The 21001-nt window shown below is 36.9% G+C and overlaps 1 protein-coding gene across 1 annotated transcript in view; it reads right to left on the bottom strand.

Annotated features, from left to right (window-relative positions):
* The window catches only part of CAMK4 (calcium/calmodulin dependent protein kinase IV), a 224858-nt gene that overhangs the window by 54078 nt on the left and 149779 nt on the right, over positions 1-21001 (bottom strand). The window contains exon 5 of the mRNA XM_004420320.3: positions 12937-13009. Coding sequence (XP_004420377.2) covers positions 12937-13009 — 73 coding nt within the window. The remainder of the gene's footprint in view (positions 1-12936; positions 13010-21001) is intronic.

Raw genomic sequence — 21001 nt, forward strand, 5'->3', positions numbered from 1 at the left:
TGAGAGAGGGGTAGAGGGCAGAGGAAAAGGATGACAGATACAGATGATTAAATCATTATTCCTCGTCTAGAGCTAACCTGTCTATTTCAGGAGACAGGCCTTTATACAACTAACCATAATATAATGTGGTTAGTGCTACACACTAGGGATAGAAAATGCCTTGAGACTATAGGGAAGAAAGTAATTTGTTGAAATTCTGAATTTATATTTCTCAAGAAGAGAAAAAGATAAAAATGAAAACAAATATATACGTTTAGCTTCAGCATTTATTACAGGTGAATGGAGGGGGTAGAACCTTAGATTAGGGTTCAGAAGTGCTCTAAGAAGTGGGCCAGGGAGTCACAGAAACCAAAATTGCTCAAAGGTTCCAACTGCTTTGACTTAAAAAGATAAGTGCAGAAAATTATCAAAAGCCCATAGACTGCTTAAATGAATAGACTTTTGTACAGGTTGGAACTTAAAAGACCCATAATCTCAAAGGCCAATAAAGAAGACTTGTGGTCAAGCCTAGATTGGGAGTTTTAACAATGTTGGTTGCACTGTTTGTACAACTGTGCAAAAGCCAATCTCTCCAAGCTTTGGTTTGTGCACAATTCTAACATGGGGGAATTGCTACTGATGCTTTTCTCATAGGAAAAGAGCTGAAAACTGACATGCACCTGCTCAAGTTATTGAACTTCAAGGATAAAGAAGGGATCAAATCATCTCTAGGAAGGGAAACATCAGGTTGGTGTCAGATTTCTGCCAGGCAGCTTTCAACGCAAGGAGACTACAGAGGAATCTGTACAGACTGCTGAGGTTAGGACCAAGTGTCCCACAAATATTACAGGAAGTCCTGCAAGTATAAAGTGACCATAAAAATCATGAAAGAACTCAGGGAACATATTGCTGCTATGCCCTTTTGGAAACAGAAAAACAAACAAAAAAAACCCAAAGCAAAACAAAAAACCCTAACAACTTGATGAATAAATCCAACCAACTAAGAAATCAAGAGAAAAAACTGTGGTAAAGGGTTGATGATGGGATCAAGTCCATTTAAATGTAGAACCCAAACAAACAAATAAGAGGCAGAATACAAATGAGATAAACCTTACCAAGGTAAAACAGAGATAAGACAAGAGGGCATCGAAGGTGGAGGTCAATGAAAGAAAGTATACGTATGTTAATTTCTTCATTTTTCTCACTGGAGAGATAACATAGACTGCTTAATTTTAATGAAATATAAAATAGAGGTTGAAGGATGTTGTTTAAAGTTATAAAAGGAATCACCAGAAGAACTGAAAATATAAATGCACACACAAAATCACTAAATAAAAACAATAATAATAATTCCATGTAAATTAAAGAGCTATCAAACAAACAAATGTAGAGTAAACTAACAAATGTGGATCAAACTAATAAGTGTGGATTAAAGAGCTATTCAACTAAGAAAATTACAAGAACAAAACAAAAAAACTACAAAAGTATTTTAAAAGTAAATATATGAGATTTTAAGTATATATATGTACATATAAATATATAAAAAAGAGAGAGAGAGTGGGAGAGAGAGAGAAAGAGAATATGGTAGAACTATCTCAGAAAAGTATAAGAAGATAAAAAATCTTAGAATTTATGCAAAAAACCCTTACAAATTTGACTCCCTATAAAAAATTATACAACATAAAGCAAAATTAGGAGAAAACATTTGCTCTATAGATAATTTATCCATCTGTCTACATGATATAGATTACATATAAAGATATATATAATAAAGATTAAAATTTAAATATATAAAGAGGTCCTACATACCAACAAGAGGAAAAAAATCAAAAGAAAAATCATTGAAAAAAGACCAAAGAATAGAAAAAAGTTAAAGAACATGATGACCAATTCACAGAGGATTGAAAATGGCCTATAAACGAAAGAAATATTCATGATATCTTTAGTACTATAGTCAGAAAATGTAAATGAAAACAATGAATTACTTTTGCCTCTTATATTAACCTCCCTCCCCCCAAAGACTGATATTATCCAGGATTGGTTAGATGCACATATGGGTAAAGAGGGCAGCCAGGGGTCTTTTCAGGCAGGACTTTGAGGGCCAGGCATAGAGGGTGAGTGTGATGGGGAGACACTGGAGGGCTAAGTGGGGAAACACTGTGATATGATATATGCTTTATCTCATAAATCAAGAAGGATCTCAAACGTCCAAAGTCTTTTAAATATCACAAAGTAAATGTAGGGAAAACTGATGGCCTCAGAATTGCCAGTGCAATAATCTCCAACTTGCAGCTGTGCTGCATCAAATTTAGAGCTGGAATTTATACTTCCAGTTCAACAACAACATGAAGAAAACAAAGGATAGTTAAATGGGACTCACTCTTGTCTACATTCCAAGTTATGTACGTAAACTCCTCATTTTCTTGGTGGTCATCAATTGCCAGTATAATCATGCAACTTGTACACATCTTTTAAAATGGTTGGAACATTGTATTAATAAAATCTGAGTTTTGGAATATTGTATTAATAAAATTCAGAGCACAGATAAGTAGTTCTCTATTTAATCCACCAACTGCTTATAACATAGTAGGCAGAGTCTTGATATTCCAGCAAAATTTTATGGTTTGATGATATGTAGGGCAGTATTCCCTTGAAAAAAATGAGCAAAGCAGGCTTTGTAAACTTTAGGCACAATAAATAATCTGGAGAAAATACTGAGGTCAGGAATCCTGTGGAAGATTAGTATTAAATATACGGCAAATGCATTAGAATTATACCATACTTCTTTCATGAGCTAAAAATAAAGAGGATATTGCACAGAGGGGCCTTAAATTACATTTAAAAAAAAGCAGAATGATAAAGTGAGACCCTGGAATGAGGAAGGGTATTCTTGTCCTAGGTCAAGAAAACATTTTGAAACCTATAGCGGTTACTGAAATTTTTCTTTAAAGGAGGCAAAAAAGTTAACAAGGATTGTTAGGGTGTCTAGCACTGCATACATTGTAATGGTGTTTACATTTCTTTGAATATTTGGCTGGTGATGATTTTCTGGAATTTACGAGGTAAAGAGAGGTGGAGAGAGAAGGAAGGAGGAAGAAAGAGAGGTTGAAAGTGAGAGAGAGAGAACGAACAGACAGATTAAGGGGAAGGTTTCACCTAGATGCACTGGAAATTGTGTGAAAGTGTTTTTCTCTTTTGTAGTCACAATATCTAGGCCTCCTACTAGCATTTAGTGTATTGGGGTTAGTGCTATGGACTGAAGGTTTGTGGCCCCCTAGAATTTATGTGGTGAAGCCCTAATCCCCAATATAATAGTGGTTGAAGGTGAAGCCTTTGGAGGTAATTAGATGTAGCTAAGGTCATGAGGGTGGAGCCCCCATGATGGGATCAGTGCCCTTATGGGAAGATGAAGAGACCAGAGCTCATTCTCTCCCCCATGTGAGGATATAGCAAGAAGATGGCAGTCTGTAAACCAGGAACAGAGCCCTCACCAAGAATCTGACCATGCTGGCACCTTGATCTGGGACTTCCAGCCTCCAGAACTGTGAGAAAGAAATGTTTATTGTTTAAGCCACCCAGTCTATGGTACTTTGTTATAGCAACCTGAACAGGTTAAGACCTTCAGGGGTGCTAAACACCTACAAAGAGCTGCCGTATCAAAATGAAACTATTGTTCCCACTCTCTGCATTGAGAAACTCTGTATCTTTGTCAAAGTGAGTACACTGGGCTTTTGTGAGCATTCCTTATTTTAGGAGCTACATTTGAGAGGAGACTGAAGACAGTGACTAAAACAAAGAAGACCAAGTTAACCTTCTGTTTCCGTGACTGGTGCAATGTACATAGGCTATGATCTAGGCCTATGCCTATATGTTAATTTGACATCTTCGTTGAATTCTGTATTTCTCATTTATTAGGCAGACAAAATATTTTGTAAAATTTTGCAGAAATTTTTCCTGAATTATTTAATAATAATAAAATCAGAATTCCATGTTCAAGGAGTGAAGTGAACAGAATATTATAATATTGCCTGAAAGCTCTTCTTCTGACCCAGAAATACAAAAATATTCTACCTATTTCAGAGAATTGTTCATTTTTTCAACACTACTACTGAATTAGCCATTCCTAAAATAAAAATCCATTTTTTATGGGTCAAAGACATCAAAAGTAGTAGATTCACATTGCTCCATATAATACAAAATAGGACTTCATGCTCTCAAGACAGAGAATACTTCAGCTTTTGGGCAGACAACTATTACCAGAAAGCAAGGAAATAAATTTCATGGTCTCATCGCCATCCTCCAATAAATAATCAATGAAAGAACAACATAGAAATAGTAGACTAGAGTCTAACCTTAGTCCCTCCACCATCTTTAGAGAGAAGCACACATACAAAGAAAGGACGACTATTCACCCTCAAACCACAATTCTGTGATATTTCCCAAACAATCATTCTTTCTTAAAAGGGGATTATTGTCAAAGGAATCTTTCCAGCTGAGAGTCCTTCCCTTGTGGCCCATAGGTAGAGGCTATCGCATATAAACTATGTTGATGTAAAGAAGAGACGGTCCCCCTAGAGAGCCCATTATGGGTGGTAGAATTCTTTCCTCAGTTTTTCCTGAATTTTAGCTTTACAGAGCATTCAGTGTCAGAGGAACAGAATACATATACACACAATATGGTGTCAGAGGAAAAATAAATAGGCCAAATTACCAATTAGAGTAAGGTTTGTTTAAAATAAAAAAGTTATTGTGATAATATGATAATATCCTTCCTCTCATGGTCTACACACACCTGGTTGGGCTAAGCACTCTTAAATGTAATCAGAACTTGTTACCTTACGTAAAACCTTATTCCCTTATAGCTTGAATCCCCATCTTTTTGCTTTCTCTTTATTCACATGAATCTTTGTAGGTCATCTACAGAAAGAGAAACAACGCATGCCTTTCCTGACCTCATAAGGACACTGTGAGTACTTCTTTATTATTACATTTTGTTTCCTTTTTTTATGCTTTTCTTTCATACTACCACCATTAACTAGACAATATTTTCCACCCTTACTTAAGGTTATCCAATTCTCCTACTCCAAGTCAATGATTCTATCAATATCATTCTCTAATCAACTGAAACCTGACAGAACATGTGTGAATGAATTTCCAAAGACCATAATCCAAGGATAGCAAACAAGAATCAGGTCATGTCTCCTCAGTAACCTCATGTCCATGACACTTCAATGTGGTTTTTGTAATACTAAAGGCACTCATCTCAATCCTGAGGCATTTCCTTCCAAGAAAGATAACTTGGATGTTATTTTTATCCTCTTTTTCTTGTTAAATCCTTCGAGGCGGGGATTGTGCCTCATGTTTCCTTTCTGTAGCTCTCCTCAGGACCTACAATGTACACTGTGCATAGTGAACACAGTCATCCTGGTCTAGAGGCTTTGGTTGGTCTCTTAAAATGTTTGTTATTTTTGCTGTTGTTGTTTTATTCACTATCAGTTCTCAACTAGAGGAGAGGGGAAAGAAAAGCATAAAAGGAAAAAATGGAAACAGGAATGGAAGACAAAGAGGTCATTAGGGGAACTGTGAGACTGAGTGGAAGAGAATGGAATAAAACCTTAGTGGGCAGAGAAGTGAGGAGAAGAGAAAGTAGCGTTAAGTGTTAAAGGTGAGAAAGTTTGATGAGACATTCTTATCAATCCTCTAAGTCCTCTTATCTGCGTGTTACCTGCTCTAGATCATTTTTCATAATCTCCAAGTCTTCGCAAATGTAAAATTGATAAATTTTGACAGTGAAGGTCCAAGGGGACTTCTGGGCTTAGTCGGCTAGTGCATTGCATTCATAGAATCACAAACCATGTTCCTTTAGATGCTTTTCATCTCTTGCCTGGGCATTTTCATAGCCTCTTAACTGGCCTCACTGCTTTTGGACTTCATGCTGCCTTCAGGATTGTGGTCCTGCTGCAAAAGTTCCTCAGGGTCTCCTCAGCTGCAGAATCACATGAACCTCTTTTGCAAGTCACATAACCCCCTCAGGACAGGTTCCCTGCCTCTCTCTCAAGCCCCAGTTCTCACCATGTGTACTTTACTTTCTAGCAACATCCAAAGACCAGTAGTTCATGCCTTTGTACCTTTAGTCTATTATGTTCCCTAAAAATTTGTGAGAGAAAGAGAGTATTCCTGGAATTCCCTTTCTTTCATACTGGCTGCCTATTACACAATAAATTTTCTTCTAAAATCCAACTCAGATATAACTTCCTCTGGCAAGATTTTTCTGAGTCAGTTTCTCTCTAGATACACTGAATAGCTTTCACCCTTTCCAATGCCTTTTAATCTGCAAAACGCGTCAATTGGTGCACTTACGTCATGTTATAGCTGTGTGCTTATGTGTCTATCTGCCCTATAAACTAGTGAGCTGCTTGATCTCTGTATCCAAGACTCAGGCACATACCAGAGAATCAGTTAATGGTTGAACTGCACTGTTGACATCATCCAACATTTACAAAACCCTGAAGAACAAAAGTCATTTTGAATGTAATCATTGACATGATATTTTGTGTATAATAATTGGAAAATTTTTAGATATATGCTCCAAATTTATTGTGATTCTCCTGGTAATCAAAAGAGAGAAGGCCACTTAGGATTTGATAAACTGTTGTTATCATTATTATCATTGCCAATAAAGATGTACAGAAACATTCAATGAGATAGATACCCCCCTCTGAAGAATTATATTTAGATCTCCAGTTTCCTAATATTGAGCTATAATTTTCAGAATGTGGATTATTTTTTATTCCAAAATTTTTTCCTGATATCTATACTCTGACTGAACCACTAGTCTACTTTATTCAATGTTTATAATCAAAAAATTAGAATATTAATAGAACTGTTTGTTATTTCTTCTCTGGTGACTGTGATCTCTCAATTCTTAGTAAGAATATGTAAGCATTTTTACTTTTTACTGGTAAAATTATCATTTAGTGTTTCAGTGCTTTGAGCCTTGCATTAAAATCCATCCTCTAGGGATGAGTGTTCAAATGTGAGTAACAAGAGACAAAATCCCCCAGGAAAGAAATGCAAATACCACAGGAACTGACAAATTTAAAAAACAGACAACAAAAAAACCTCACATTTTCTGTTCTAGCCTCTCATTACTTAATTGAACTCTCAGCATCTTTTTACTGACAGTAAGTGGACCCAAGCAGGAACAATATTCACAAAAACAAAGAACAAGTGTCAGAAGCAAGCCTATTGTTAATAACCTTAAACCTCATTGTGCCTTCAAATCATACTTAATCCTAATTTATCATAATGTGGGTGTGTGTTTGATATTCACTGAAATTCAGTTTTTAGAAATTTTTATCTAGGAGCCTGCCCTTTGTGTTATGTTTAGACAGATGGAAAATTGTACAACTTGCTCTGACCACAAAATCATTATTAGCATATACTCAAAAGTTTGTTCAAGAAGATGTTCAGTATCTTATTGCTTCAAGTAATAGGATACACAATTTAAAGTGGCAGAAATACTGAGAAACTTACTATCCTCTGAGATATCAAGTGGGAAGAGAATTCAATGTTGTCTACTTTTTTCTCTGCCTTCTTCAACAGTTATGTTTCTTTTCATAATTACAAGATGGCAAAAGCAGTTTCCAGCATCCTATGGAGACTCCACTATGCCAGCAAAAAAGAGAAATGGCCTTTCCTCCCTTAGGTCTCATTTTATTAGGAGAAGCTTTTCCCAGAACTCACAAGCAGACTGCCCATCAGAACTCACTGGTGAGGATCAGGTCATATGCCCTTGCCTAGCTGCAAGGGAGGCTGGGAAAAGAAGTTCTGGCATTTTCCATCTTTATAAAGGTGGATTGGTTCTGCTAATAAAGAATAAGAGGTCAGGTGAAAGATGGCTTAAATGTGTCAAATAATGTAAAGTTGAATAATGTATATATTGCTCATTAAACCTATAAGTGTTATCAAGCATAGTACTCAGTACTAAATATAGATAATAATTTATTTTAGTGCTACTACACTTGTTTTGCTTTCATTGACCTGTAGAACCATTTCATGCACATTAGTAAAGACTATGAGCATTTTAGAAGACTCTATGAATAGAAATAGAAACTTTGAGAATTGATTTTTGTTTTCAAATAACTTCCTATACCATTTATTAAGCTATTGTCTCTCAACTTAAAATCCACCCTCCTGTAGTCCACTTTGTGAAGTTGGTACTTTAATTACAAGCGACACTTTTTCTTCTTCCACCAGCTCCCTTTTTGTTTCTGCCATTAGAGGGCACTAGGGAGCAAGCGGAAGGCTGGAAGAGGACGAAGGGACTTGCTCCATCACATCTGCTTTCTGAGTCTGTCTTTCTGCTTGTTATTCCCATGCACCTTAGAAACACTTTTTCACCCTGCAGTGGCAGATCATTCCGGTAGCAGCTGCTGATTCCAGTTTGCAGGTTTTCCGGTGCTCACAGAACCAATCCCAGTGTCCCTCTTCAGCAGCACCAGCGCTAGTTGGCTAGAACACCATTCTCAACGATCTGAGTGCCAGCTTCCTGGGCAAGTCCTCTGAGCTCAGGCAAGCAGTGAGCGTTCATCACAGGTCTATGGGGCACCTCCTTTAAACTTCTAAGTTTTAATCATCTCAACCTCTTCATTGTGTTTCCCCAGTCCAAGGCGGGCTGCTTCCCGACGTTGCTACCTCCCCAGTACCTTAGTTTAATGTTCCCCTTTTGCCTTTCCAGTTCTTCAATATCTAGTAGTCAATTCTTTATCAATTGATTCTCTAATAGTTTAAATCTGTTCTTTTTTAGGGGATGTTATAGGTTTCTAAAAATTTTACCAAAACAAGCCTGTACTATTTCATCTTTTTCTGCACCCTTATAATCACATCCATTCCTGTTTTACTTCAACGGTCAGATACCATATTGATTTCCATAACTTTAAAGCATTAGATCCTTTTGTTTAAAACTCTTCACCCCCATCATCACAGTCTTTAAAACAATTCTAACCAAAAACCTATGTGCTGGGACACCATACATATTTAATTGTTCTTCAACCATTTCCTTGTATTTTATTAAATTCAGTATATACTCTATATGTACAAGATTCTCCAGGTTCTAAAGTCATGGCTTTGAAATTAAGACATACCCAAGGGAACTGTGGCTAGAAAAAAAGGGAAGGTGGCAGCAGGGATGGGAAAAAGAAGACAGTGGTTTTTTTGAAATAGAACATAGGATATCAGTGGTGACAAGGAAAGAACTGAAGGTGGTGGCAACAGTAAGGGCTGTCAGAGGAGATGGAATATTCCCTGGTTGTCTTGGTAAGTAAATGGAAAAGGAGGGCTTTAAGGTTTGGCATTGTGCTTTATGACAGATGAGGACATGCTGACCCTTCCAGAATGACCAGATTGACCTCGACCACTTAACTTGGGCCACTTGGGCCGACCTGGAAGTCATCCCAAGAAGATAGCCTACTCAAGAAGGCTTAAGGATCTGCCCTCAAAGACTAACTGAATGACTTCACACTTGAAGGAGGAAACATCTTTCAAATTCACTTTAAAAGCTTTCAAAAATGCTATTTAAAACTAAAAAGCAGAAGAAGCAAGATTACAGTCTGACAAATTCTGTGAAATATTTGGGGGCAAGAATTGGGATAAAGTAGGGAGGAAGGGAAGGATTGCAAGATTTGTTACCTAAAGGGCATAATTATACCTGTGACATATTTTCGAAGAACTTTTTCAATTCTTAAGTTTTCTGCTTTTGTACTTTCAAAACCCACCTAGATATAGTCCTATAAGTGTGTGATCCAGAGGAAATGTGAGATGTATCACTGATTACTTTGAGTTCCCAATAACTGTGCTATTTTTTATAGCTATCTATAGCTATGTAGTTGACAATAAACTATTTCATAAATGTCAGCCACTTCTCACAAGTTTTAAATTGCTTGCTTACTACTTTTGAGACACTTAGGGAAATGACTGTAATTTTTTTTTCTCTAAGTTAGCTGTAGCAATCAGAGAAAGTTTGATTTTTATAAAATTTCTTTCAAAGGATGTTTGACTTATGTGGTAACCTACTTCCTAAACTAGAGATTTATGAAGCTTTGTGAGTAGATAAAATAAAAAATTTTTTGTTTTAAGTTTAGGATCAGCAGTAGACTAATCAATCCATCTTTGCAGACCTGAAATACAGTTCTAGGAACTCTAGTCCCTCTGTTCTATGTGGGGCACCCCTATCTAGAGCAATCTTGTTGGGGGCCCTTTTATTCCTTAATTGGTGTAACTCCAATAAGTGGAAAATTCTGATGCTGAAAGCATTCGTTTCTCATTCACTGAATGAGAATAGAGTTCTTTCAGTCAGCTATCCGAGGTAACACTAAATTGAAGCATGCCCACTGTGATAAGCCAAAAGAATCAAGAGCTGACCTAAATGGATGGAAGCAACAAGATAGAATGTATTGAAGAGGGTGAATTTTGAATGACAGGAAAAGAATTAAATGATAGTAAGAGAGCAGAAAAGAATCTCATGAATGGAAGCAAGCTATGTAGCTTTGTTTCACATGAAGTAACAAAAAAAATGATAGTAAGGATGTCTCAAATGTGTCATCATCTAGAAAAACAAAATAAAGAATAATGGCTATTTCTGACTATTATGATAAATTTGTATTTATTTATTCAGTAAATATTTACTGAACACCTACTATTGTCAGTTGTTTTTGATTTTAGTACTTAGCTAAGGAGTAGGTATTATATACAGATTTACAACACCTAATATGTCTTTAAATGAATATGCTGAGTCTGAAGTTGCTTATCCTCTTTTCCCTCTCTTTTGAACATTGCTATGACTTCCATATCTTATTTCATTTAGTGTTTTCCACAACCCTGTTAGGTTGAATGTTATGCCTATTTTACATGAGGAAACTGAGGCTCCAAGGTGTTTAGTAATGGGCCCAAGCTTGCATATCTAGAAACTGAACCCAGCTCTGTTTGACTCCCAGAGTACTCTTACCTGCTATACCAACTGCCTGCCTGATTTGAGTAAAGTGATAGGGGGCCATTGCCAGCAAGTTTACTTGAATAGAAAATCTATGGTATATAGTAATGAGAAATGAAGTTTTAAAATGGGTATTTAAGAAAGGCATAAAACTGCCATTACTGAACTCAGAAGCAACCAAATGAAAACAGTGATTGCAAAAGAGGATTCTGGACTTATATATTTAAGGATAGAAATTGGAACCAACCAGAAGTATTTACAAAAAAAAAAACATGCCAGAAACAGTCATAACACGATAAGGAGCAGGATTAAGTTCATGGACATTTGAAGGAAGATTCAACCAAATTTGGGAAGGCAGATGTGAGAAGAGAAGATAACAGAAGAGTTAAAAATCATTCTCAAGTTGGCAAGCTTAGGAAACCAGGGATGGTAAATATACTGTGTTTGATGAAAAATCCGGAATGGAGTCGTTATTTTGGGTATGATGGGAAGATGAACTTGACATTCAATATTCAGATAATCATGAGGTGTCTTGTGTATTTAGAGTAAAATTCCATGGCATCCTCTCCAGCTTCTAGCCACTCTCAATTCAAACTTTTTATTCCCCATCACAGCAAAAAGACTCAAACACTTGCATAGGAAGGAATAATTTGGAAAGACTGGGCGATAAAGCCAATTAAATTTGGTGTTGATAACTCAATAATGGATTTGGTTAGACCACATTTCTGCTGTTTCTGGCAGCCCTATGCAAAGATTGTGAAGGCTGTTTTTTCTTTTTCACCATTGGTACATAAACTAGTTAAATATCAGGGTTCTTCCTTCCTTCCTTCTCTTTCCTTCCTTCCTTCCTTCCTTTCTTCCTTCCTCCCTTCCCTCTTTCCTTCCTTCCTTAACATAAACTAGTTAAATATCAGGGTTCTTCCATCCTTCCTTCTCTTTCCTTCCTTCCTTCCTTCCTTTCTTCCTTAACAAAAACTAGTTAAATATCAGGGTTCTTCCTTCTCTTTCTTCCCTTCCTTCCTTCCTTCCTTCCTCCCTCCCTTCCTTCCCTCCTTTCCTCATTTTCTCTTTCCTGTTTTGGTTGTGGGTATAATTCATAGGACATATGCCCGTGTCACTGTGGCTGATTTCTCAAGATATTGAATAATGATTTTAGTTAGATTACTGACTCTGAATAATAGAACATATCCTAATTCTGGGTATATTTTATAGATTTGTCTCTAACTGATTGTGATAAATACCTCTTCTTGGGCCCCATCCTGTTTGTTCAGAGAATAATTTGTTCTGGCTTTTATTCAATAAATGAATCACCAAAGTGTCCCAGCATGTATTAGAAACCATTAAATATATGGGAAGGTTTTCACTAGTGGAGTCTGTTTTATCTGTTTAGCCAAATATTTCCTTATTAATTTAATCCAAACAAGCTTCTCAAAATTATATTCTTCTGTAAGTATCTGTGCATGTTTATCTCATTAACTATAAAACTTTATTCCAGTTTAAAATATTAACTTATGTTTCATCCTTTAAAAAATAAAATTGTGAGAATTTTTTCCTTCAAATTCACTCATTTCTTGTCTTAAAAGAAAAATCAATTGATCTCTATGTTCCAAGGTCTGTATTTATCACATTCAACCTTCCTCCACTTCCCTACCAAACAACAAAAACAACAAAGAAACAAACTCAACAAATGCAAAAAAAGTAACAACTGTAGGCACCAAAGTTTGATTTGATATCATAATAACAGAATGGAAATTACTTTAACAAACTTATGGCATTACACAGGACTGCATCTTTAAGATTTGAGTAAATAGAAAATACAAATTTATTCAACATATTTTCTGATAAATAGTCCACACTGTTTTGAGGTAAATTTTATGGCTTGTCACAGATGTACACTTCTTAAACGATGCTTCTGTAAAAGGAAGAGATTACCAAGAGTTCCACTGCTGCTGCCACTTCATACTTACAGCGACTGCCTCCAGGATTTGTTTAACAGCATTGGCAGCATCTCGTTCACTATAATATCCCTTTTCAACAATCCTAAAAAAAAAAAACATGAAATGCTTCTCAGACACATGCATTCAGTTGAGTGGATGTTAAAAGAAGTTAATTAAATTAATGTTAAAGAAGATGCTTCTAGACAATTGCAACAGGCTCCCATAACACCAGGGGAGAGATTTCCATAAACAGGAATTCTAGAAACCTTTGGGTTTATGTAGGAAAATGAAAAACATTTACTTTGCCTAGGCTTGAACTGTCCATCCTATTTGAGGACAAAAAATTCTTTCTTTTTATATTTGCAAAACATACATCTGACAAGGGGTTGATCTCCATAATATATAAAGAACTCACACAACTGAACAACAAAAAAACAAACAACCCGATCAAAAAATGGGCAGAGGAAATGAAGAGACACTTCTCCAAGGAAGATATACAGATGGCCAATAGGCACATGAAAAGATGCTCAACATCACTTATCATCAGGGAAATGCAAATCAAAACAACACTAAGATACCACCTCACACCCGTTAGAATGGCTATAATCACCAAGACAAAAAACAATAAATCTTGGAGAGGATGTGGAGAAACAGGAACCCTCATACACGGCTGGTGGGAATGCAAATTGGTGCAGCCTCTATGGAAGACGGTATGGAGATTCCTCAAAGAATTAAAAATAGAGATGCCCTATGATCCAGCCATCCCACTACTGGGAATCTATCCAACGAACCTGAAATCAACAATCCAAAGAGGCTTATGCACCCCTATGTTCATTGCAGCATTATTCACCATAGGCAAGAAGTGGAAGCAACCTAAGTGTCCCTCGACTGACGATTGGATTAGGAAAATGTGGTATATATATACAATGGAATAACTACTCAGCCATAAAAAAAGACAAAATCGTCCCATTTGCAACAACATGGATGGGCCTGGAGCATATTATGTTAAGTGAAATAAGCCAGAAAGAGAAAAACAAACACTGTATGATCTCACTCATATGTGGAATATAAACCAACACATGGACAGAGAAAACTGTACTGTGGTTACCAGGGGCAGTGGGGGTGGGGGGTGGGCACAAGAGGTGAAGGGAGTCATATATATGGTGATGGACAAACAAAAATGTACAACCCAAAAATTTCACAATGTTAGAAACCATTAAAACATCAATAAAAAAAAAATTCTTTCTTTTTAAACTTTGTATTGCAAATCATTTTAAACATATACCAAGTAGATAATATACCATGAACCATCCCACGTAATTGTCACACAGTTTCAACAATCATTAACTCATGGCCAATGTTATTTTATCTATCCAATTAATTACTTTTCCTCTTTCATTATTTTGAAGTAAATATCAGACATCATATAATTTAATTGATAAATTTTTAAGGAGGTATCTCTAAAAGATAAAGGACCAAATAAGGTCCATACAATTTGACTGGTTGATATCTCTCTTATTCTCTTTTTACTTGTAGCTCCTCTCCCCCTGCCCCTCTATCCAACTGGTTTTCTTTTCCAAATAAATGACTTGTTCTTTTTGCATGGATGTGGGCAAAGAATTTTTCTTTTAAGTTAAAGTCTTTTCTTTTTTAATTTTAAGAATGTTTTCCTGAATTAGAATGCTTTGTATTTATTTTCTTCCATTGCTTTGGTTTTCTTCTTTGGAGTGTGCAATTATATACATTTACGAATTTTTCTACTTTTGGTTATGTTGTTCTTTCTTCTATGCATTTCTTAATTTTAGTTTATTTGGCAATATTAAATTTCATCTATTTTGTGGACATATCCTCTTGACAAGCTTTCACTGCCTTATTCTGCTCCTTGTTTTCTGTGCTCTTATAATCCCTTTGTATTGGAATTAACTGAGACACTTCTCTGTTGCTGTTTATTTTTCAGGCCATTTGGTTTTCTTAACCTTTTGACAGAGTGATCGGTCAGGATGTCTTTTCTAGTTTCATGCCTCTTGACTTTCTGGTTATTTTCATGAAGTATTCAAAAGTATGACCTGGTACTTTCTGTGATCTCTTCTCCTCTCTCTGGAACTTCATTTCCTTGCCTCTACCGTCTCTGCTCTGATTATTAGAGTCTCTTCCCAGCAGTTTCTCCTAAATATGGGGCTTTTTCCCAAAGGGGTTTCAGGTGTTAGTTTCAGTTCTCAAGGCCTTTACTACATTGGTCTCTTCAGACCTTACTGTGGGTGCAGCCCTTGCACTTCTCAGAAATTTGGATGGCAAAAAGCCCTCACAATTTCAGCTGTTCTTGTACTGGCACATTCTGCTTCCCAATGATTTGGAGATTTTGGAGACTGGAGCATTCTCCTATTCTTTGGTCATCATATGTCCTCTTGCTTCCTTTGTTCCTCTTACCTAGATGCTAATACCACATGGCTCTTGTAATTGTCATTAGTTTGTCCTCATTCACTTGTATTTTAGGCTTCATGGGGCTACCTTGTCACCTGGTTTAGTTATAGATATTGTCTGTGAGTTTTTGGTTTTTCTGTCCTAGTTTCTCTGTCTATTCTTATGGAGATATTTGGGAAGACTGAAAAACTACTTTGTTGCTGTTTCTATCTTCCCAGAATTTCAAGAGAAAACACATTTTTGATAGCACTGTAGATTATCAACTTGCGTTAAGAGGTTTTCAGCTGACAAAAAGTTTGTGGTAAAGACATGTCTGAAAAAGGTCAATTCAAAACATGAAAGAAACAAAACTTCAACAATTTCTGTAATGTTGCATTGAAATGTTTCTTAGACTGTTAGTTATCTCAAATAGCATAGTTATTTTTCAGAAAGTATATTTCTTTTTTTTTTTTTAAATGTTGGGGTAAGAAGCTGTAAGTTCTCAAAGTAGCTGTTGTTAAAAGTTGAATTTAAAATCTAGAAAATGTTTCCAAAACAGGGGATGGAGGGTGAGGAAAAGCAGAACAGAACAGATATGACAAAAATAAAAAATACATTACAAGAAGATACCTCAATGATCATAATTATCAAGATTCAGAAAAATTATATTGATTTAAAAATTTCAATTATTTGATTTTGTCCATTCAGTTATTCAGAAGATTATAAAAAAACACAAACTCACTATCTTTTTAAAGGACAAAAGATGGAATATCCCTCCTCACCTTTTTATTTATTGGATACCTGTTATGTGACAGGGTCAAATAAAATGTGAAAATAGATTACAATGTTCAGAGGATGACTACTAATTGGTTCTTGAAAATCAATTTTCATATATTTCCTTACAAGAATACAAATTTTTCCAATTCATGATTAAGTTACATAGTCTACTTACTAAAAATTTAATTGGAATAATTTCTTGAACTACACTTTCTGAACAATTTAAAATAAGTACAACAGAGGGTATAATGCAAAGTGAAATAAGTCAGAGGGAGAAGGTCAAATACCGTATGATTTCCTTCATTAAGTAGTAGATAATAACAACAATAAACAAACACATAGGGACAGAGATTGGATTGGTGGTTACCAGAGGGGAAGGGGGGAGGGAGGAGGGTGAAAGGGATAATTGGGTACATGTGTGTGGTGATGGGTTGTAATTAGTATTTTGGTGGTGAACATGATGTAATCTATGCAGAAATAGAAGTACAATGATGTACACCTGAAATTTTTACAATGTTATAAACCAATGTTACTGCAATAAACAAAAAATTAAAAAAAAATAAATAAATAAAATAAGTACAAGAGAAGGAGAAAAGAAGGACTCTTGTGTCAGAGTAAATTGAGAACTTCGGCTGCCATTACATCATCCTCTGCATTTTGCTCTATATGTGGATTTTGTGGTATATCCAGCAGTCAACACAAGTGTAATTAGTGTCTCCTCTGTGTGCTGCACCTGAAGCCTCAGCACCTTGATTTTCTCCAGTTCTGTTAAAGGAGGGGAGTTGTTACAAAGATAATGGAAAAGAACGGCCAATAGTCAACTTTCTGTCCACCTCCCATTCTTCCCAGAAGAGGATAAAATCAATTACCTCCTGGCTTGCAGAAAACAGTGTGGATCTTCCCCAAAGTCACTCACCAAAGCTAGAGTTTTACCACAACTGTTTTGTGGTACCTCTCCAGGGAGGGCTACTCATGGCTTAGTCTATGCAAGTAGTACTCCTTGGGGTGGTACAGAGCCAGCACAACCATGCGCAGCCTCCCTGATGAGAAACCTTTCTTGTCTGTTAAATACACCTGAGTTCTTATGGGCATCCCCACCTCTTGGAGACGCAGTCCTTCACTTACTAGAATTTCCTCTCCATATTTTAGTTTATTATGAGGTCTCAAGCTTTGGCCTAAATATGGTGTTTATCCTTTTTCATTTGGGTATAATTTAGGTTTAAGTGCCTGTGTTCAGAACATGTGCTTATGTGAATGTCTAGGGACTGGCTGGATGGAGGAGTGAACTTTCTTAGGAGCTGTTTTCAGGTAGAATGGAGGGAAGAGTAGTAGGTGTAAGAAGAAAAGTTAATGGAAATTTCACTAATTTTCCACAATATATGTTAAATTAGTAAAATATTTCATCTAATTAATGGAGAGGATGCATTCTAACAGATATATCCATTTATTCAGTAAATATTGTGGAATGACTATTATGTGCTGGGCACTGAGTAGTGAACCAGACATGGCCTCTGCACTCATGGGGTTTCTCTTGGTATAAGCAGATAGATAACAATCAACACAGTGTGCTAAGTGCTGTGGCAGAGGTATTAGAGAGTGGCCTGAGAATTCCTAGAAACGGCAGGTAATCTATTCTGGAGGCCATGCAGGGTGGGAAAAGGATTCCAGAGGTAGCTATATCTTAGCTCAGACCTGAAGAGTGTATAGAAGTTTTCCAGCTATAGGGAGGGTGGGAGCGAGGGCTGGGATAGGTGTCGAGGAGAAGCATGGGATTAGAGAGGATAGAGACTATCCTAAGAAAAAGGACCAAGACTACAGTGGTAATTAGAGCGTAAGGATGGAGTAGTGATATTCATTCAATAATTCTAACCATCTAATATGAGCCAGGTACTTCCTGGATAAATAAAGAACAAGATTTGGGTCCTGCCCCAGATGAGACCACAGATAGTGGAGAAATTATTAACAAAAACATCATCATATATGTAATACACGTTATAGTAAGGTTTGTACAGCCAAGGGATTTATAAATTCTGTTGTCAGAAACATCTCTAGAGTAGACATGTGGGGCAGGAGCACAAAATGCAGGCGTCTTCCCCACCTCATCTCAGTGTGAACTCTGCACACCACAGCTTGGCCCTGCTGTCAGAATTCAACTGCTTCTCCTCCAGGCTCCTTCTGCTAAAAGGAATTTTGTTCCCAGTTGATTTGTTCATCAGAGTGTCATGTCACAGAATTAGGTTTCTGGAACACAGACGCTCAATTTTAAATATTTTATAAGTTGAGCTACCAAAGATCAATAGCAGTGAACTTCTCAAGTTGTGAATGGAGGTTTGCTGAACTAAGATTGTAAGTGAAGATATTAGTGACCAAGCAAAGGAAAATGAAATCTTGCAATCTTTTTCTCTCCATTTAGGTAGCATGACTACAGTAGATGTGTTTGGCCAATGCCTTCTGTGGGGTATTGTGGCAAAATTCTCACTAGATATTGTTGCTTTGACCACCCACAGAGCCTATCTCCAAGCCTTGCTCATAGTAGGCAGTCAATAAATATTTGTGGAATCAATACTAACTGCCAAGTGAATGGATGCCAGAAAAATTTCAGACTGTGGACTTCTGGACCACTCCTTTGCCTGCGTTCCTTATCATGGGGAACAAAAACACTGGACTGGGAAGTGATGCTCATCACAAGTACATTGGCCATGGGTCCAGAGGGAGAACAGCCATATAGATGCTTCCCAAAGCAAAAAACAATAAGTGGAAACATTATTGCTGGCCTTAGAAATAAACTCAGAGTCACATAGTTTCTAGATATTATTGTAATAACATGAATCTTTTTAGAAACTCATTTTGAACAAAATCAAAGTGATTCAAATTCAGCAAAATACAGTATTTGTATCATGAAGCAACACATAACAATTCTACATAAAATTTAGCTGGAATTTCAAAAACATTGCCAATGAAATTGAACCATGTGCAAACAATCAAGAGTTTATAGCTTTATATAAAATATACTAGTGACTTCAATTTTTAGAAGCAATGAAGTATTCAATCATTGTAGGAGTTTAGAGCTGTAAAAATAGGATGGTTGATATTCTTGTTTTATATATTTAAACATACTTATTGCTATATTTCTCTTCAGATTTAATAAACTAATTTCCTTTTCATGCTTTGTAAAATAATAAGAAGGCAGTTAAGATGCTACTAGCATCTTAAGATCATTTTCAAAGGCCCAGGGCCATGTAGTTTGTCTCTACACCGCACAATTTCCCCTTCGTTCCATGACGGGCTGGGCTAGAAGACTCAGTGCTGAAAAGAAAATCTTTCCTAGGATTTAAAGCACAACACTGACCCAAACGGCTGCCCTGGGATGCTAGTTCCTACAGGTCCCTCAGTCGCTAAGGGGCCTAGCCGACACCTGGAGATCTGGGAAGGAAGCACAATGGCGCATGTTTCCCTAGGTTCCCAGACTGCGATTCTCTGGCCTCAGCAGGCCCTCCGCCTCGACAGGGCCTTTTACTCCAAGACCGTGCCTTTTACTTTCACTGTTTGCTGTGTTAGCCCACATGCTCCTCTTCCCCATAGTTGGGACTGTTTTCCTTCTCGTCATTTTAAAATTGTAGGATAAGAAAACACAGACAATGCCTATTTCTTTCCATGGATCTGCTTTAAAATAGGACTTTTGTGCATTTGCTTCTGTCACCTTAATTGCCGCAAATTGAATTGAGCACATCTACAGCCTGGCAGTTAGCACAGGCAATGCAGCTGAAGAGCTCTAATCTGATCATATTCTGAGGCTCTCAGACTTCCTGGCACATGGATGAGAAGCCCTATTGCTCTCCCCACCAAGGGCAGCTTTTTCTAAAATGGAGATATTATTAGATGACTGCAGGTTTACATGAGAAAGACATTGGTCTGATAAGAATGTGGACTGAAGGATCAAATGACATAGGGTAAAAACCCCAAATAATATGAGTTTCAGAAACCAAGTCTTAAAGGTTGCCAGTACATCGCAACGCTCTTACATACAAAATTATATTAAAATGAATTCTGCTGTACCCTGTGTAAACTCACTACTCCTTTATAAGCTTCATTCACTGCTTTTTCTCATTTCACTGATGGCATCTTGCTCTATATTGATGCTTTTTCTAAGAAGTCTCCCAAAGAGTGTTAAATTCATATGCCTAAAAAAATAGTTTCAGAGGTGCTACTAGCACGTGTTATATTTGAAAGCTAGGGAGAGAGTGAGGGAGTTGTGGATTGATGTGGTGCTGGCCAGGGAGTCGACAGTGCAGGAGAAGGGGAGGCCAAATCAAATTGCAGACCTGGGAATGGGCTTAAGGGACTCCTAGTCCAATCCTCTCATACTGTGAATGAAAAGCCTGACCCAAAGATGTTATATAAATTGTCCAGGGGCACAGTGCTTACTCAATCATTCATTTGACAAGTACCTAGCAACTGCTTGCCTCCTGTCTAGAACGGCTTCTAAAATGAAGGCTAAGATACTCACGTCTAGCCCCACCAGTGTGCTCTGCTTTTGGACATCCTTCCCTTTACCCTTTACCTGCTAATTTCCAATTTCTCACTTAAGATCCAGCTCAAAAGAATCTGCTCCTCCCTGAAGCCATTTCTGACTTAAAAGACCCCCATATTTTGTGCCCAAGGTACCGTGTTTATGCCCCAGTTATAGCTTTTATCATCCCCACATAAATACTTACAGCCAAATTTGTGGCCAGCCTCTAGCAAATGTAAAGTATCTTATGATATGTCTTTTGTGTACCGATTCTTATCTTTATTTTCGTTTTAGTCCCTGTCCTTGTTTATTCTTTTTTTATCTTGTGATAGTGTAGTTGTCTCTATAGCCCTAATACACTTTTTTTGGGAGGTGATGGTAGTACTGAAAAATAATATTAGGGTTGGG

The sequence above is a fragment of the Ceratotherium simum genome, chromosome 4 (assembly GCF_057802395.1).
Source record: "Ceratotherium simum simum isolate JZ-2026a chromosome 4, ASM5780239v1, whole genome shotgun sequence".
Lineage (NCBI taxonomy): Eukaryota > Metazoa > Chordata > Mammalia > Perissodactyla > Rhinocerotidae > Ceratotherium > Ceratotherium simum.